A 19,677-nucleotide genomic window follows, 5' to 3' on the forward strand; every position below is an offset into this window, starting at 1 on the left:
TTTTTGAAAAAAGATCTGAAAGACGTGTCAAAGTAATGAAAGGACCAGTTAAAAATTCTGTGCAAAGGCAAGCAGAGAGTATAAGCAACTGTACAGTTCCTCAGCCATATACCAGAACATGCAGTTAATTGGGCAATAAAATGGTCTTGATCTCCATATTTCCTTCAAGTCATTTCCATGCAAGTTATTTGATGCAATGCTGAAAAAAAGGCTGTTATCACTGCACTCATGGCACTGTTTGCACAACCTCAAAGCATCATGTGATACAAATAAACATGCATTAAAAAGAAACTTTTTTAAAAAATTAACCGCTCAAAGCAGCCAGTGATGTGTGTACAAAATATGTGCCTTTTTGACTGGTTACTATTATTTGAATGTAACCTTTTTCTTTGTCATGCTGTTGCCTTGAGCATGAAACATAGCAGCTGAATCTCATACAAGTACCTTCCTGAAAGAATAAGCTAACAACTTCAGATCAAAATACTGCACAAATGAAAAATGTTCCATTGAAGATAATGACTAATGCTCCAGATGAGACCTATTTAAAATACTAAGAGCACATCTGAAGGAAACTATCACACTCATTCTTGGGGGATAATTAGATGTGATTTGTAGAGCGACATTTAACTATAAAATATTCTGAGTACATGTAGAAGCCTGTTAAAACATTGTTAATGTGAATGCAATTGGACAATCAGCATTACTACTTCATCATACACAGTAAACATGGGCATTGTTGGTTAAAATAGGCAGACCAGCACTTTCCAGTTGTCACACCAATAAAATAAAGCTCTTTAGAAAGTTGACGTTTTAGCTGCTCATTTTTAGATGTATATAAACCCCAGAAAAATGTGTGAACTGATGAAGAATATGCTCCATAAAGTGCTCACTGAAGGTATCCAGTGCTTTGTGAGCAGCATGCATTCAGGCACACAACAGACCCTCGTTCTGTGGCAACATACCCAGAAGAGAATTTGGCTCAACACTGCAGGATTTCTGCACTATAACAAACTCACTTGGCAGCCAACCCTCGCGTGGCCACCCAGAAAGCAAGCACGGGACCTCTGCCCCTCCCTCTGCTTGCTCCTGCCCATCTGTAAAGCAGTTCTCAAACGGAACCAGGCTATGACTGGGTGGCTCATTTCAACTCTGCTCTGGCATACCAAGGCTGCGCAGCTCCAGAAGAAAGATGTAGGAAGCAATTTACTGCTGACCTGCATATAAAAAGCCAAAAACCCAGGAGTATGAATGAAGTCTACCAGGCCCATTCCCACTGTTGTGTGCAGACACAACTGTGGGCTTCAGCTCCTGTAGTGCCTGATTTACAGCAGTTTACATGGGAGGAAAGTTAGGGACATGACTGCTTATTTATACTGGAAATGCTCAAATGTGTAATTGGAGAGACAAAAGGATCCTGTTTCTTATTTCACATCTACCCAAAACAAGCTCAAACACAGGGACAGGGCACAGTTATAAACCCCACTGTCTTAGTTTTGGACAAAAGGAAAGAGATGCAGTTTGAAGTAGGATGTGACAGGTTCTGCCACTGGCCAGACACAGCCTTGTTCCTCCCACTCACAGCAATGCCCAAACTGTCTTTGGGCAACATAGTATTTTTTTTTTTTTTTTTTTTTTTAATTTTTGCTAAAAGGCATATGGTATGAGGAGTCAGATCCATACAAAATTCAAACTAGTCCCCTAGACACTAATTCATCATATTCTGCTTTTTCCAAAAACATCAAGGGGAACATGTAGTATGGAATGTAATGTCTGTTTCCAACATGGGGTCACAGGGAGTCTGACCATTCAGATAATGAAATAAGAACAAGGAAAACAGCCCTGTCTGACCTGCTAGCTTTCTGGTTTTGGAAGAAGAGGCATGATTTGATATACGACAGAAGGCTTTTCTTGTAGGAAAATCTGCACTATTTGCTCATACTTTGTATATCCAGTTGTGTCTAAATAGCTTGTGGCAAAAACATCTAGCTTATTATTGTGGTAAAACAAAGTAAAAGGGAGACTAAGCTACATTTTTTTTTTTTAATTCTTTTTGTTGCAGAATTTCTGGAATTTCCAGTTTGTTCAAGATCCTGGTATACTGCTGTCCTACCCCCTTTCTATTTCTGCTATTTTGCCACATGGTGACCATGTTTAATGAAGTAAAACATAAAACTTCTTTTACTTTATTTATGTTGCTTGACTAAACTTAAGAGAAACATGGCTTTGTAGTTTTAACCCTGGCATTTTGCAGACAATTATTCAAAGAAAAATACCTGCACACTCAAACTTTAATTATCTAATATAAAGCACTCTATTTGCCTTCTAGTGGCTGAACTAATTCTGCACCCCTGAGCAAAAGGACACGGTGAGCTTTTCCAAAAGGAAGTTTTCCCATCCATATCTGCCCTCAGGGTACCAGCCCAGATGATGAATTTATCCCCAGGCACAAAGCAATAGGGTTGGAAGAAGGAACTATGAAGGACTGCCAGGACAGGTATCAGGGTTAACAGGACACAGGCTTCAATACCAATAAATTGATATTAACCTGCCACAAGTCTCCCATGCTAGTAGCTATACAAAGAGAAGAGAAGATGCAAGGGTCTCTTTTCCTAACAATGAAGAGGCTCACAAAATCTGAAATATTGAGCCATAGAGGGAGGCAGCTATGGGCAGACTTTGTGTCATTTTCATTCCAACTGACTAAAACATACTGGCTTATTCTGAAAAGACCATTTTGTGTTGAATGTATTTCCCAGTGAGTTTCCTCTCAATGAGGGCTCATCTCCAAGAAGAAAGTGCTCTTTAGGATTCAGAGGAGTAACATAGTAATCAACACCAATAATTTGCTCTTTGAGGATCAGAGGACTCGTCTCTCTCTTATAAAAGGTAGGAATATAGGTCCTTGGTTTGAGGAGATTTGATCAAGAGTTATTGTACCTTGTGAAACCAGAACCACCACATTGCTAGTATATACCTTCTAGACATATTAAAAAAAAAATAATCTGTTGTAGGAAGCTGATTAAAAAGAAAAATCTGCATTTTTTGCTTTCATATCTCCAGGAAATATATGTGTCTGTGTAGGCATATGTCTTTCCTGTATAGTCCACAGCATTTGCTTCCCACAGCCCATGATATAAATGCCAAGAAACACCAAAATAGAACAATTCAGAGACTTAGTGTTTGTGTAGAATTCCACAATACTATACAGTTCTTGGGCAACTGCTCTGCTAGATTCAAGTGCTTGGCAATGATTCCTATGTAACTGGTGTTTGTTCTGTGCATTCCTTGCAAATAAATTTTTATGGTAACAGATAAATATGCAGTGAGGTTTGGAAAATCCCATTTGTAAACATGCTGTAGAGCTCATGAATGGAAGTGTTCTGAAAAAAAAAAATAATCACATGACCCTCATTCAAGGTAATGTAATCCGTAACACCTGGATTCAGAAAAGAGCAAATCATAATCACATAGGCAAATAAGGAACTACTTTGTACTGAAAGATCCTGTAAATTAATATTTTGCATTAAAAACTTATGAGCTACAATCTCTTGTACTTTATGGAGGAGAATTAATTCCTTGGATAACACTGAATAAAAGTATTTTTAAATTTAACTAAGACAACAATCTGTCATGAAACAAACCCATTTACCTCTGATTTTTGTAATTTAGAACTAAATTACATTCATTTTACCACTATCAGGCAATTTCTTACCTCAGGGCCTGGAGGACCCAATGGTCCACGGGTTCCAGGATCTCCAATTTTGCCCTTAAAAAACATATCCAAATAGTTAGAATTTTTAGACATTTTTTTATTCTTTGCTCTTATTTGAGCAAAATTAAGTCCTGACCTGGAAAATATCTTTTTAAAGTTTTTAAAGTTAATTATTTTATTGCAAATGTATTCTAAAAAGTTAAACATTATATTACTTGCAGGACAGAGATCTTGTATTTTCATCTAACAACAGTTAAGAACTTGGTTGGTCGCATTCAGGTTGTACTTAAAAATCCACAACTGTTCAGGAAAGGGTCAATTCCTGTGCTTCTCTTAATGAAACACAGGTCCCAAAGCTCTCAGAGGATTTGTTTCAAACATTACCAACATGTCCATTCCCTTCCAAAGTGACTGTCACAGAATATCTAATATCCCAAGCACTTGTGTATTACAACCTGACACACATACTGATCTCTGTGATAAAAATTCACACTTTTGGATCTGATTTACTAGTCACTAGAAAAAAAATCAGCTTAGACCTTATTCTTTGTGCATTTTGAATTAGGCAGCTTTTAGAAGGTTCCACTCAGTGTGAACATAAGATATAACAAAGCATCAAATATAACAACATGTGGCATATATCAAGAGCAAAACAAAAAAAAAAAAAATCGATGTGTAAACTTACCGGGGGTCCTGGCTTTCCTCTGATCCCTGGGGGTCCTGGTAAACCAAGAGCACCCTGAAAAATGAAAGCATGAAAATGATGGTTGTGTTATGCTGGAAGCAATAGATTACTTCACCACCTGAAACAGGCTTCAAAGTAGTTCTGTGGGACAAGAAATGTCTTCTAAAGTGCAACTTTCATCAAAAGAGTCTCACAGAACTTGCTATTTCAGTGACTTCTGATGTACCGGACAAATAGGAAAGATACTTATTTATCTCAGGATCATGACATGAGATATGAAGGAGCATGCCAGACCACATGCTGATGCTAACCACAGTTAGGTGAGCTGCAGATGAACCTCGAGGTTCAAGGGAAAAATATCTTTTACAAGTTTCTTAGGAGGTTTCATATCATATCCTTAATTCTTTTCTTGTTTGATGCACCTCTGAACACACAGCACCCAGAATTCTGCCCACACCCTTTACTTGTCTTTTTTCACTACTTTCCATAACTAAGTTTTAATTCTTAACAATATGTTTAATTATGTCTTAACAATATGTTAATTCAGTGGTATCCAGTAGCTTTTACTACTGCATTCTACTGCTATGCAACTGACATACATTACAATGCAATTATGTATTACCTTGTCTCCTGGGTACCCTTGGTCTCCTGGGTCTCCAGCAAGGCCATGTTCACCCTAAACAACATGTTATTTAAGACTGAAGTAATTATCAAAAAATAAGAGAAAAAAAATCAAAACAAAAAAGGGAGGTTTTGTCAAGTACATGATTTTGCTCAAGGTGGAGTCTGAAAGAACTGTATGTGTCTCTAAGATAATGGAAATATTTAAATCACCTTATCACCTTTCATTCCAGGCTGTCCCACACTCCCTGGGAGACCCTATTAAAGTGAAGAAAAAAAAAAAAGTTTCCAACACTTGTCTATATTTTGGACACCAGCACAGGTACTGGGCTGTGGGATTGTTTAGCACCATACCGTGGGCCCCGGGATTCCTGATGGTCCACTTGGTCCTGATGGCCCAATGCCTCCCTACAAGACAGCAAGAAGATGACTACATTAAACATTTGATGAAATGGAGTAAGTTAAAGACTGGTAAAGATACGCACCACAGAGAGAAATCAAAATCTTTTTCAAGCTAATTTCTTAGGGAAAAGAGTATCCATATTACAAACCCTTCACCTTTACAGTTCCAAACCATGTCAGCAAAACCACAGGAAACAAAGCTTCCCTCTGTTCCTGTAGGTGATTGTGCATTCAGGAGAAGATAGCCGTGCATTAGGCAATGCAGAATAAGGGAGCCTTCCTCTGTACCACAGCTGCACATTTGGTGGCTACTCCCTCTTATTCCTTCCCTAAAGGTTATATGACATCACTATGCAAAGCATCAAATTTGGCTTAAAGGAATTATTTGATGGTGATTAGTGTAATAAAAAGTGAGTTGTAGGATTTCTCATCTCTCAATGACTTTTACAAATTAAAAAAAAAAAGAAAAAAAAAAAAGAGATGGAATTCTTCCAAAATACCAAGCGTGCAAATTTAACCATGTTCCGATGGGCATACTAACATCTTCTGTTCCCATGTATCTTCAAAGCCCTTACTACATCTCTGCTTTCTGGGATTTATATGGACAGTTTTCTGACTTGGAAAGAAAGAGAAACCAGAAATAAGAAAAATTAAATATCTTAAAACATTAGCAAATCAGCAGCTATTAATGAAATATGATGAGCTAAATTAATGAAATATGGTGAGCTAAACATAAGAAATGATTTAGCAATAGCTAAACTATATTACAGAAAAAAAGTCTATCTACTTTCTGCATATTTTACCTCTGGGGAGAAAAAAAAGCCAGTGCTAGAGCTCTGTGGCTATGCAAGAATTGAGCAACAAGTATGAATATAGAAAACTTTTGCCACTTGTTGAGAGTGATACGGAAAAGATGAGATGGACACCTACTGATTTCCAGTTCAGCACACATTCATTATTCTCTGGAGACTCTTTCAGCAATGTTAGCAGAAACACTCTCCTGCAGCCATCATCAGACTCATGGCTCACTGAAGAAAAGGGAAGACTGATGACTTAGCATCAAATGGTGCTTGGTAAATCTGCCAGGAAAATTGCCACTCTATATTGCTTTAGCTTTCCATGACTGCTTAAATGATATATTCTGTCATGTTAGCTGATGCCAAGATAAACTGTTTACACTGCTGTCTGTCTTGTGCTATATTCTAGTTCAGCAAGGCATTTCTGTATTAACGATACTTTACATTGAAACACATACTTATGGTAACAATAGGATTGATTGAAAAATCACAGAGGGATACTGTGCTGGGAAATCTAGCTTACAAAAGCAATGGGAAGAGATTCCAAAACAGCTTTACAAAATTCATGTCGATGAAACTCCTGTCACTGTCTCCAGAGATATTGGCTGACCTAATCAACAGAAAAGAACTGGAACTACACAAAAACAAAACTGAGAGGTTATCTCACTGATAAGAAAAGGGTTCAACTAGTAAGCTCGTCAAATTTTAAAAGTTGTCCTTCATCTACAGCCACCTTTCTATATGTTACCACAATGGTTATCAGTGTGATAGACAGAAAACAAAAGTTACATAAGCTACATAAAGCATACCTTTTCCACTATGTGACAAGTGACACTAAAACCAAATGTCTTTTACCTGTCAAAGATGCCAGAAAAATGCTTCCTAGTATTAGATTGGGATTTTTTTAAGGAGAAAAAAAAAAAAGAAAAGTTACCTCTGATAACCATAGTCATAAATTTCCTGAAAGTCTTCATCTTATTAAAACACATGGCCTTGCAAATCTTGAGAGACTTACTGCTCAGTCAGCCAAAACTCTGAACTTGGCAACAGCTTTGTATATTGAAAAAAAAAAATCACAGAAGGAAGTAAGGGAGGAAGGAAGGAATTCTTGGACACATCTTGCTGATGCTGCTCACTTAGCCATTGTTCTGATGACTGAACACAAAAATATGATTAGCTCTAAACGCTGCATACAGCTGGGCTGGACAAGCTACTTGAATTAACACTCTTGGTCTCTGCCAGAATAATATATTTATCCTCATGCTCAATATTGCATCTCGCAATAATACATGTTATGATTGACTAAGTCTTTCAGAGCAAGCATTCATGTCTCTAGTTCTCAATTCAGTTTCAGATGACCACTAGGACCTGCCTGAATAAGGGCTATGTGAAAAGAGAGGACAGGGTTCACAAATCCATTTGGAGAACAGGTGTGGTCAAAGAGGACTGCATCACACAAGCTGTACTTGGGGATGCTGGGGCCACCTGAAATTCTCGAAGTTCAAAGGAGCTCTTTGCTCCACAAAAGACCCAAAATTCCTTGTAGTGAAATCGAGATGCAATAGATGATCTAAGTTTCCAACGCTTCTGAGCATCAAGCTCTGATTCCAACACAAGACATGAATACAGTTACACTCTCTGTAAAAGTCCTGTTCCAAATTACCACAGAGCAAAACTAGAAATTATACAGAGGAAAAAGTAACTTAGTAATTGTACGTAATGAAGAAAGAAATGCCAGTTTCTATTCTTCACCTTCTCTTCACTGTAAATACAGATAAAGCACATGGGCACATAATCAATGCTCTTTCTCACAGCTGGAACTGTGCAAGTGTCCCACACACGAACAAAAGATGGCAGACCACTCAGAGTTCACAGGTAAAGCAACCACTGATTTTGTGCTGGTCAGAATCTAAACATGCCATCATTTCATATTTTTTTTTCAAGAAATAGTTCTCATTACGGTTATATTTTGGCTATGCAAGTGGCAAAGGCGTTGGACTGGTGATTGAAAATGGCTTCTGTATTTTACAAAAAGTTATGTATACTAATCTTGCTGTAAAAGTGACTGCAACTCAACAACATGGCAAACAGAGCTTCTACCATGTAAATATTTAAGCTTATGAATTCTAGGAAGAGCTAAACCGCTGATTAAGTTTTAGTCAAAATAATCAGCAACAGTATCTCTTTAGAAGTGATAGTTAGTAAGCTTTTTTAAAACCTCAGATACATTTATACAATTATTTAAGTCCTTGAGATGAAATTCCAAATACGGTCATGTAAGAAAGAAAAGCAAACTATAATTCAAAGCAAATTTGCAAGAGTGCAACCTCTAGTCTCATGAGTGGTTCAATTGGCTCAAATATGTCAACTGACAAGAACACAATGAGTCATGTTTGCATGCCGAAGGCTGTAAGCCACAGGAGTTCCTTGATCAAACTTCTGTGTCTTCACTATAGCAATGCCATAACAACCCCAATCAGGCAGCAAAGGACTTCATACAGGAATATTTTTTGTTATGAACATATCATTAAAAAAATATTAATAATGGAACTCAACTGTCATACTTCAAAGGAAAAAATTAGATGACCTTAAGTGTAAACTAACAAACTTATCAAGAACAATTCAGATCTCCAGATATCCAAAAACAACCACTGGAGACAATCACGGTTTTCTTAATTCAAGTGTAAACATTCTATTTTCTCCCACATGTTATGAACTATGAACATGTCTGGGAAGCTGGCCTTGATTGAGCCAACATCAAGAATTAAATCTAAGTCCTCTATCAGTAAACACATGAATTACGTAAAATAAAGGAGTAAGACTACACAGTATGAAAGCATAGTCTTACTGTGAGTCCACCTCCTGTGGGACTCTTGCATGTCACAGAGCTTCTCTGGTACAACACTGTTTATAGAACTACAGCTTGAAACTCTATAATGAGTATCAACCTTATTCTAAAACCAAAGCATTTTTTTAATACGATACTATATACAAGATAAAGTAAATTCTCCTCAGGAATTAATTCTGCTTGGAATTTAGTAGCCTTAAACAAGAATGAATGGGGCTGTGGATGTTAGAATGTTTGAAAAGTATTGCTCTTTTTGAAAAAGTAAAACTCGCTCTATGGGTATAAACTAGCAAATTGTTATTTCAAATTAAAACCACAGACACAGCAGATCAGAAATAAGCATACAAATCCATAGCAGCATATGACTGCAGATTTGTAGAGTGATTTCAATTAAAACTATGGCTAAATTGAACACAAGCTGGAGTCTTTTTTTTTTATTCCACAAACATACAAGAAAAATATTCTATAATTAGAATAAATATAAGTAATTAGTAAAAGTGTACTCACTCTTAGTCCTGGAAATCCAGGAGGACCAACACCTCCAACAGTCCCCTTCAAAGAAAATGAATTTTGAATCAGCTGAATTTTACCATTTTAAAAAAGCTTAGTGGTAAGAGAAACAAAAGTGATCTGCAAAGCAAGACAATTGGGATTTTTATGGAGAGCTCCTGAAGAATGACAGATGAAGAATTTAGGAAGATTCCTTTGAAAGATGCTGTCTCAGTTCCCAGACCTTTCCAAATGAAACACTACACTCTATTTGCACTTTATGTAGCAGTAACAAATTCAACAGTACTCCACTACTGCCTCTGTTGCACTCAAATTTAACTCAGCAGAGGTTAAATTTTGATCACAGAAAACAGATGCTGAGTTTCTTTGACCTGTGTGAAAGGGATATTGTAGCCCTCCAGGTCAGCATGCTTTGCACAGGTTGTTCTCTACCTGTCACCTGTGTTACTCAATGGAAACCATACATTGGGTTAACTGCAGCCCATCAGCCCACAATGAAGGGAAACTTTAATGTAAGCAAATCTGTGCCCACTCTGAAGCTCTCTAATAGGGCATGGCTGCTGTGCAAGGCACAGAGGACACCTTTGTGTTCTCCTGTCTCCTCAGGTGTGCCTAGGCACCTTCTTCAACTTCTTCCAAACTAACCACAGGGAAAGCTGAATGCTCTAGCAAATCCTCCAAGGCAGACTGACATCCTCAGAGAACAGAAAGGGTGTTGGGGAAATGAAGGATAGCAATACTCTGTTAAGCAGAAGAAATTAGGCATGGAGACAAATGTCATTAGTGTCAAGTCAGCACATGGGAAGAAATGTCTTCCCTTCAAGTTCCTGCCACCACAGGCCTCCCAGGCAGCCCCTGCTCCCCACTGCCAGCTCACAAGCAGGCTCTGTAAATATCCCATTAGCATCGCAGCCCCCTGCAGCTGCAGCTCTGGCCCCTTGCCTGAACAAGCCCTGCAGGGCTATTTTTGGGGAGGAGGGGAGAGGGGTTGATGCCTGTCTGAGAAGGGAGTAAGACCAGCAGCTGTCTTGGCAAATTAGAAGGAACTTGTTTGCAAATGCTTGTGTTAAGAGAGGCTTCTTTGAAAAGTGTGAGTCTGTAATTTCAGATCCAGGCGTTGTGAGCTTGTATCTACTGAAGTACTGCTGTTCTGTAGATCTTGTGGAAAGGGCACATATGCTTTATCAGGAAAGGAGGAAGACATAGGAATACGAGGAGCTGAATGAAGAATTTACCTTTCTATGTCATTTGCAGAGCAGCTGGTGACACTCACAACCCCCCAGAGGGCTTTCAAGATGAAAAGCACCATAATGACATCACCTGACAGTCCCACAGGAGGAACTTTGCCTCAGGTATCAGAAATGCAAAATAATTTCTACCCCATGTTCCAAAATGTTGACACCAAATATCAACAACTAGAATAAGTCATATAAAATTTTCTAAAATAATTGTCTAAGGGTGGCAGGAAAGGGCAGACCTTCAATAATGAGACCGTCTCTGCCCAGTTACTGACTCTGGTCCGTATCAGAAAAACCTTTAGACACAAACTGATAGCAGTTTCCAAAGGAGCATCCAACAGCAAAAGCAGATTCAAATCAAGTGCTCTTTGGTTATTGCTGCTCACTTGTCTGTCTCAAAGCCCTTTCACTGGTTTCTCATATCAAAGGAAACCTGAGTTTGGAGTCTGCAGCCAGTGAAGTGACATGACTGCGTCACAGTTTGAATACTGTACCATGAGTGCACTTCAGCCTGCATATGCTGCCAAAGATAAAGCTGTTATCATACTGATTATAATGCACTAAATGAAACATTAACATAATTGTATTCAGTAACAGTTCAGAGGATGAAATCAGCTATCAAATGCGTAAGGCTAAGAAAGCTAAGGCTTTGGCCTGGGGGATGCAGAACTCCATTTTGTTAAGGTGATCTTTGAATAATGGTTTAAAAAAAAAACATTGTCACATGCATTGCAAGAATTTTCAAAGACAAAACATTTGCCAATAATGCAACAAGAACAAGATGCCTGATTCTCAAGGCAGTCAGCATACACAGCGGTGGAACTGTTCTCTCAGTAGCTTTCTCATTCTTTTCTCTCTTACACCACTGATTATTACAGCACTACCCCAGCAATTTCCACAGAAAAGGAAGAGTACAAAATTTTTCTATGGACATCAAAGACATTGCTTTTGAGGCAAAATTCTCCTTTCCTTTTGGGAACATAGTTAATAGGCTTACAAATTTTACCACATTAACAAACACAATTTGATACTTACAGGATTCCCATCTGGACCAGGAGGGCCTCTATTTCCAAAATCACCTGGAAAACCCTAAAGCAGAAGAGAGAATGCCTGTTCTTTATTATCCAAGGCACGAAGGCTGGTATGAACACTGAATGCCTATGCATATTGGAAATTAGGACATCAGCAAGTGGATTCAGGGAGACAGATGGAGGAATGGGCGCAGCAGATGATTTCACCTGCAGAGTTCAGATGAACAGAATAGAATAGAGGTACTTGTCTCCTAAAATCATAACCAAAACCAAGATACAACTGTGCACAATGTAAGCAGAGGGTAAAATCAGGTAACTAAATGCTTTAATAGTAAACAAGTATTACTTGAATTGTTCACTTGTAGTCTCTTTTCATATTTAGTATTTTTACCTGAAATATTTTGTCTGTTAAATACAGCATTTACTGGAACATCTGTCTTGTGTTGTCTCCTTACTCTTCCCCAAATATTAACGGCTGCAGTTTCAGGTGTGACAATTATTCATTAGAAAACAATTTTTTCACTTTCCTGGAAAAACTCAGGAAAGTGTTCACATTAGTAAGGACAAAGTCTGCATCTAAAGAAAACAGCAGCTGGAACAAGACATGGAAAAGGCCCGTTCATGTTATCAGTTTTGACTTCAGAGACTAGATTATTAGCTCAGGGATGCAATCTGACTCACCAAGCGTCCAAGTTAGAAAGAATTCAAATTTGCTCGAGAAGCAAAATGAAATAGAAATCCACCACTTTAATGGCTCTAACCTTTCTTCCTTCCTCTGAGGGTTTCACAGATTGCTTTAATTGTTTCTGATGTTACCTGCTACAGAAGCACATGAGCTGCTGGGGAAAAGTCGTTTGGTCTTTGGGATTTTTTAAAATTAATTTTAATCAGTGTACTATTGCCAGTCAGATTTCTCTATTTCTCTGGAAGAGGCACATGAAGCAATAGTTAACTTATACTATTAGTTTGAAGCAACACCATGTAATACTTCCATAATTCCTATCACTGCGTAAAGTTAGGAGAAAGGATGAAGCACGCATCTCCAGAGAAGTCAGCACACTGTGATTACATAGTAAGGTCCAAAGAATCTAACACAAAATTTGCAGAACACCAAGCTGGAAAGGGATTCTGCCTGGAGAAAGTCCAAGCTAAGGCACTCACAGAACAGAGACTTTTCCTAGAACTGAAAAAACTTGCACAGTATTCGAGTACCAAGATAAACAAGATACACACTGACCTCAAGATATCAGCACCAGGTCATTACCAGTCCACTTCCATAGGAAAAAGGAGCACATTCCATCCTTACAATAATTTTTACATTAGATACTCTTTGTATTTTCAATGTTTGAATGTCTTTTAGTTCTCTCTGTGTCATCAGGAACATTACTTTGAGGCATTAACCTTTCACCTCTGTAAGTCTGTGTTCAAACCTGCTGCGGGTCAAAGGTACAATTCATTTGGACTTTTTTATCTACCATCTTTGGAGGACATACACATAGCTGTCCAGCTCAGGGCTTAGTATAGCAGTGCCTTTCCTTAATAGAATGGGGGATATGGATTACCATATATGATTTGAAGAGCAGTCAGCAAGACAATAAAAAACTGTAGCAAGGAGGTGGAAAAATCATGTTTAGTAGCTTAAGCACTGCTTAAACTATATTTGGCTTTAGTAATAACCTAAACCAAAAATCTATAAAAGTTAAGGCAATTTTTTGTGTGTGCATATATATGCACACACACTGCTAAACCAATGTGTTGAAACAACCTAATACGATCTTAATTCCTAGCATCATGCATGACTGAATTGCTCCTGCAACCATCAGGAAAGCAAAAGGACAAGAATGCCCCTCAGCAATGAAATTTTTATTCAGGATGTGATCATAGAACTCACAAATAAGAGTCTGTAGACATAACTGTAAGATCTGACAGTACAGATCTTTATAGGGTTACTGTTTCATCATTTAAATAGTAGAGGTTGACAGGTTAATGTCCAATAAAGATTTAATTGATTCTCAATCTGTACATCACTGACCAACTTTTTGCACAAACTGAAAACGTACTATAGAATTTCACACAAGCAAAATGGGTATTTGACGGTGCCTGTGTTACATGCCACTAGCTGATAGGATGTAGACAAAGACTAATTTACTACCCTTTCTTTATTAGCATAATATTTTTGGTTGTACTGCCTACTGTTGGTAGATGTTGGAAGAGGCCGAATTGTCATAACACATGAATATATATATATATATTTTAAAAATGCCACACAAATACAGCCTCAAAAGTGAAATAGAGGATGCAATGGGACAGTTTTACCAGCCACTAGATCATAGATGCAGGTCACAGATGACAGTTTACATACAGCAGGAACTCAGCATACCATGAGTTATGGAAGAGATATGGATAGATAACCCACAGTCATAATCCCATTCACAACAGCACATCTTCTAACTGATACTGATAAAACTATTTTATTAAGTAGAAAAATGAAAGGAAAATGCTCAAATAACAGTAAGAAAGGTCTAAAATTGGAAGTAACTTGATGTACAGTAGTATTTTTGTAGTTTATTGGATCAACGTTTAACACTACTATAAAGCATACAAAGGATGAATTTTCATAATTTTATAGAAAAAAAGAATATGAATTGTTTTTACAGTTACAATGGACTTTAATGAATTCTTGGTATAATTTACAAGGCCTGTTCTGTCGTACCGACCTCTGGTTGTAACTAATCCCATATAGGATAAAACTACATAAAAATATTCCCCCAAATGAGGTAATAGTTTGTATGGAAAAATTACTATGCATCATGCTAACAGAACAGACAACGCATTAAAAATACTGAAGAATTAGCCAAATTTCCTATTACAAGCATAAAATGGAAATAAATGGAATACGTATGCTTTTACTAGGCAGATTTTTCTTTAAACTATATTGTATGCAAAACTAATCTAAAATTCAAAGAAATCTGCCCTCTATAATCTTCAAAATAAAGTATAGTTTTTTTTCCATTTTAAACATGCCAGTGATGTTACAAATATGAATAACTACTCAATGAACCTGGTAAGTAGGAGCATTTTGAATAAGTGCACAATCCCTTGTACAATCCAGCTTTCTTATACTATAATATTACTTTCCAAAAATGAGATCATTTTTGGAATCTGCTCTCTTTCACAAGGATCTCTGCCAGTCAGATGGGTTTTTTCCGCCCACCCAAGAATTATTATTGATAGACATTTTATCCAAAGAAATAAGTTGCATCCTGGAACACAGGGTGAAGCAGCTGATGCAATTCCCATGACAAATTTCCTTTAGTGACAGTACCCTGCACTAAAGCACCAGAGCTGTTAACTCTGTGACACTGTTATGAAACATGTCATCACAGGTATTGTCTGGGGTTTAAATAACACACATTCTCTAAGCTTGTTATCCAGCAAAGTATTTTAAGACAGGTTCCCATGTGATTGCTCTCCTGGTTTGGTCCCTATATTAGTAGCTTTTTAACAAGTAAGTACTTAATAGATCATAGAAAGAGTTTAGAATTAACTTAGGACTTGAGGAAATGACATTATAATGGAATCAGTACTGAATGAAGGCAATAATGGACATTATGCAGAGGTGCTTTTGGTGCTGTTACCTATTAATTGATTTGTATAAATAGAAGTCCTTATCAAAGCATAACCCAGCACTGATAGAAGATGTATCGTTATTCTAAATGAAAATTAACCAATTACCACAGCATGCACAGCACCAACTGTTACAGATTGAAAGAAATTACTACACTAGCAATCAGAAGCCTTGGTGAAACCTGCCACCAAGAATGAGATTATAATGAAAAACATGTTTTCCAGAGTACCTTGCTGTAACCTCCTCTTCCTTCTACACACTGGGCACAACCAAACCTTTGCTTTCTGTCCAGGTTCTCCTTTTTCGGCTAGTGTTAGGTCACATGGAGAACAAATGATAATTAAGCAGAACCCTTCACAGCTTTCATAGTATACAGCAAGGGCCAAACAATGATAATCACACTATCACTGAAAAAACTTGTTCAACGTGCTTGAAGAAAGTTGTCTGAATTGCTGAGCACAACTGAGTGTATGGAGGGTGCTATTGCAGTTACCAATCTCAAACCACAAGCAAGTTAAAATTGGAAACTCCTGAAGTGCTTCAAAGGCCTAAAACAATAAGGCTGCAGCAGAAAACAAAGCACTTGGCACTGAAGATATACCACAGGAAATCTGTAAACCTTGATAATGTATACTCGGTAGTTGTAGACATACATGATGAGGACAGCAGACATTAGAAGCAGCTGATTTCCTTCAAACCAACACCAAAATCACACTTACGAAACTTCCATATCTGTACTTGGTGCTAGCACTAATTGTACAGAATATATTTATGTGCTTATGTTATCTTGTAACAGGTAGCTGACATCAGTAACCATCAGGCTCATCACATTAAGTGTTCCTCACTTCAGAACATCTGCACAGCATTTGCAGTACTGCAAAGTACTAACTGGAAACAAAAGAAAGCCATTTATGGAAAAAATAATCCTAACATTTTTTCACATTATTAAAATTACTCAGTGAATTACAGGTGCATTCATATTGGCAGCAGAAATTGTCACAAGTGTTAGAAGCTTTACCTGTCTTCCTTTAGGACCTCTTTTTCCACGGAAGCCTGGGATGCCCTGAGAAAGAAATAACCCATAAGTAGATTTTCTTTTATTCAATAGCTTAAATTCAAGCAACTAAACCTGCATTCAATTGGAAAAGACAGTGTGAGAAGAACCATCATTTAAAAAAAAAATGCAGCAAGTAATCATAGAGGACAGTGGTCTATAACAGGGGGAGAGAAAGACTTTGATTGTCTTTACTGTGGCCACATCAGAGCAACTATGAAGAAGGGCCATATCCTGCTTCCATCAAAGTACATGGCCAGACAACCTTTGTGTTCATGAGAAGCAAGAAAAAGCTCAAGCACAGAGTGACAGAAATGAAGAATTCCATTATTGGTGTTGTTGCAAACACCACCTGACAACTTGCAAATAGTAATTATTGACTGAACAAAATTACTTCAATGAAAAATACTCATTGTGGACCTTGAAGGTAAGAAAAAAATATCACTAACCCCAGAAGCTCTTGATTAAATTCAAATGATAATTTACAGCTGCTCCCCATGTAACTAGAGCACCAGCGCATGACATTGATTACACTCATTAGATACATTTATTTGATTTCCCCCACATCATTTTTGCTTTTAGACAAAGACTCAAATGAATGGTTATCCCTTGTACATTTTTCTCCATCTAACATATGTTGCATTACCACACAAACATCAATATTTCATCAGTGTTCCATTAAACCTACCCTTTCTCCTTCAGGTCCTGGTTGTCCTGCCACTCCTGGAGGCCCAATGAAACCCTAAAAACATAAGAAAAAATTTTGAATACAAGGCTGTTTCTCACCCACACAGCTTGCCCTGTGGTATAGGCCATCTGTGGGTTCAAGATGTAGGGATTAAATTCAGGTTCATTTGAAACTACAAGTGAACCTCAATCCACTTAAATGTGACTAGGATTTACTCTCCAACCAACAAGCAAGAACTTTTTCCTATTATAAGGGTACAGAATCAACTAATAAAGTAGTACTAAGGAATTGTTCCAATAAGAAAAGGTTGCAGAGATGTTATTTATTAGAATGCAACATGATAAAGCTACTGAAGTTAACTTTATTAATGAAATACACCAGCAAAGATGCTCTCATCTTTAAAAACACTGTGATCACTGCTATACTGTATGGAAGAGCTGCTGAAGATTTAACTTGTCATAAGCAGAATATTTTTCTTAAAGTTCAGTCCCAACTTACCCTCAGAAAGTCAGAAATATATCCTCTAGTATAATCAGTTGTATGGACACAGAAGCATGCTGTTGATGCATCAGAAATGCTGGTACAATTTACAAAATCAGTAGTATAGATGGACTCTGCACTTCTAGAATCAAGCTTAGATTGGAACAAAAATTTTACTAAAAATAATCCCTTGCTTTCACCTCTCTCCACTCCTCCAATTGTAATACTTCAGGGTCTTTTTTGCCTTTTTTTTTAAGTTATGAAAGACTGCCCGTGTTGTCATACAGTCCTAATGAGAGTAAGGAAAACAAAGGCACTTCTTTATCATGTTGCTATACACCTCTATGGCACAGTAATTTGTCTCAACAGGGCTGTGTCACCATTTTGTTGGAAGATACTTGTAAAATTTATATACAAGAATTAGCTATAAGACCTGACAGGTTTTTTCCCTAAAAATAGTCATATGTTGGCCATTTTTAGCTTTGTGTAAACAGAAAAGTAGTAACTTTTCAGGAAATGGCTGGGATCTATTAATGTCTTGTTGGCTGAGAGAAGAATGAGACAAAAAGCATTGAGAATCCAAGCAAAAATAAACCAAGAAATGTAAAAGATACAATCCCTGAGGGTGCAATATTCATTGGCCTTGATCCTAACTAACTACATTTTTCCATCACTAATGAAAACTAACATCAAAACCCCCCACCCCCATAAACCAGACATATGTTTAAGAAGCTGCTGCAGGTGAAGGCTTTTAGTAACCTTATTAAAAAGACAGGACAATAAGAAATAGGAAAACCAGAAAAAATATTTTAATAGATACTTGAGAACACGGTGCACTGCTCAGCAACCTGTATAGGATGAGCTGAGGGCCTTAAAACACCTAGCAAATGGCTCCTTCAACTCCTACATGTAACCAGCAAAGCATACAAGTTTCCTGAAATCCATATCTAGTGCCTGATGGTAAGAGTCAGTCTAAAAAAATATCTATACAAGTATGTGTAGGCATGCAGAGGTACCCATTAAAAAAACCAAAACAACACAAAACCCAAACCAAACCAATCATCAAAACCAAACCTTGAATTACCAGAGCATTAAGAGGCTTCAATCCCTGGGATATACATGACTACAACTGAACCATTCTAAAAATCTGAAGATCACTTTCATGGTTTTATGTGACAAGACAGTTTCCCTTTATCAACTTCTGTAGCTGTTACAGATTGCAAGTGCCAGATACGTCTGCCTTCCTGACAGCTTCCATTATGGCAATAATGCTTCAGGCAGGAAACGTCCCCTCCTCTTCGTTCCCAGCTCACACCCCCACGCTCAGCACTGCTTTCCTTCTCTTGCCTACACGCATTCTAAGCGAGAGGGAGGGCAACAGAGTAAGACTGCACACTGGGGGGGGGAGGGGGGGGGATTACACAGATTTTGAAAGAAACACTTTTTCTTCTGCAGGTTCTGTAAAGACAGAGTGGTTCAAGCAGGCATATAATTGGCACAGTTGAATCAAACTCCTCATCCCTTTTTTTTTATGTATGGGTAAAAATAGACACACATGCTGAAAAGCTTAAAATGTTTACTTACTCTCACACCTTTAGGGCCTGGGTTACCTTCTGGTCCAACTAAGCCCTATTACAAAAAGAAACAAGGGTTGTACTTAATTTTAACCAACCAAATATATTCCCTTTAGAAGAACCGGAAGACTATTTGTTAAGTATAAATTGTCAATAGGTTCTTAAAATTATTAGGATTGAAGAGGGTGACATCAAGCAGTCCCCTGGGACCATGCTCAGAAAGATCTCTCACTAACTCATGGCTGAAACTTACAACAATGACTAAAGCCACCTTTACATTAAAACTATTTTTTCTGGGAGTAAATTTTTTTCCAGACCCAGTGATCTTGCATTACAGTGACATAATTCCACTGGATTTTCCACAAGCTTTTAGATTTGGACACATTTCCAATTATATTCAAGCCAATGT

At 37.6% G+C, this 19,677-nt stretch overlaps 1 protein-coding gene across 1 annotated transcript in view; it reads right to left on the minus strand.

Moving 5' to 3' along the window:
- The window catches only part of COL24A1 (collagen type XXIV alpha 1 chain), a gene marked incomplete at its 5' end in the record, with an annotated part of 134,767 nt that overhangs the window by 78,526 nt on the left and 36,564 nt on the right, over window positions 1–19,677 (minus strand). Inside the window, 10 exons of the mRNA XM_084266162.1 lie at window positions 3,713–3,766; window positions 4,398–4,451; window positions 5,020–5,073; window positions 5,232–5,276; window positions 5,373–5,426; window positions 9,573–9,617; window positions 11,849–11,902; window positions 16,491–16,535; window positions 17,215–17,268; window positions 19,279–19,323. Coding sequence (XP_084122288.1) covers window positions 3,713–3,766; window positions 4,398–4,451; window positions 5,020–5,073; window positions 5,232–5,276; window positions 5,373–5,426; window positions 9,573–9,617; window positions 11,849–11,902; window positions 16,491–16,535; window positions 17,215–17,268; window positions 19,279–19,323 — 504 coding nt within the window. The remainder of the gene's footprint in view (window positions 1–3,712; window positions 3,767–4,397; window positions 4,452–5,019; window positions 5,074–5,231; window positions 5,277–5,372; window positions 5,427–9,572; window positions 9,618–11,848; window positions 11,903–16,490; window positions 16,536–17,214; window positions 17,269–19,278; window positions 19,324–19,677) is intronic.

This window comes from Gallinula chloropus (genome assembly GCF_964237585.1).
Source record: "Gallinula chloropus genome assembly, chromosome: 6".
NCBI lineage: Eukaryota > Metazoa > Chordata > Aves > Gruiformes > Rallidae > Gallinula > Gallinula chloropus.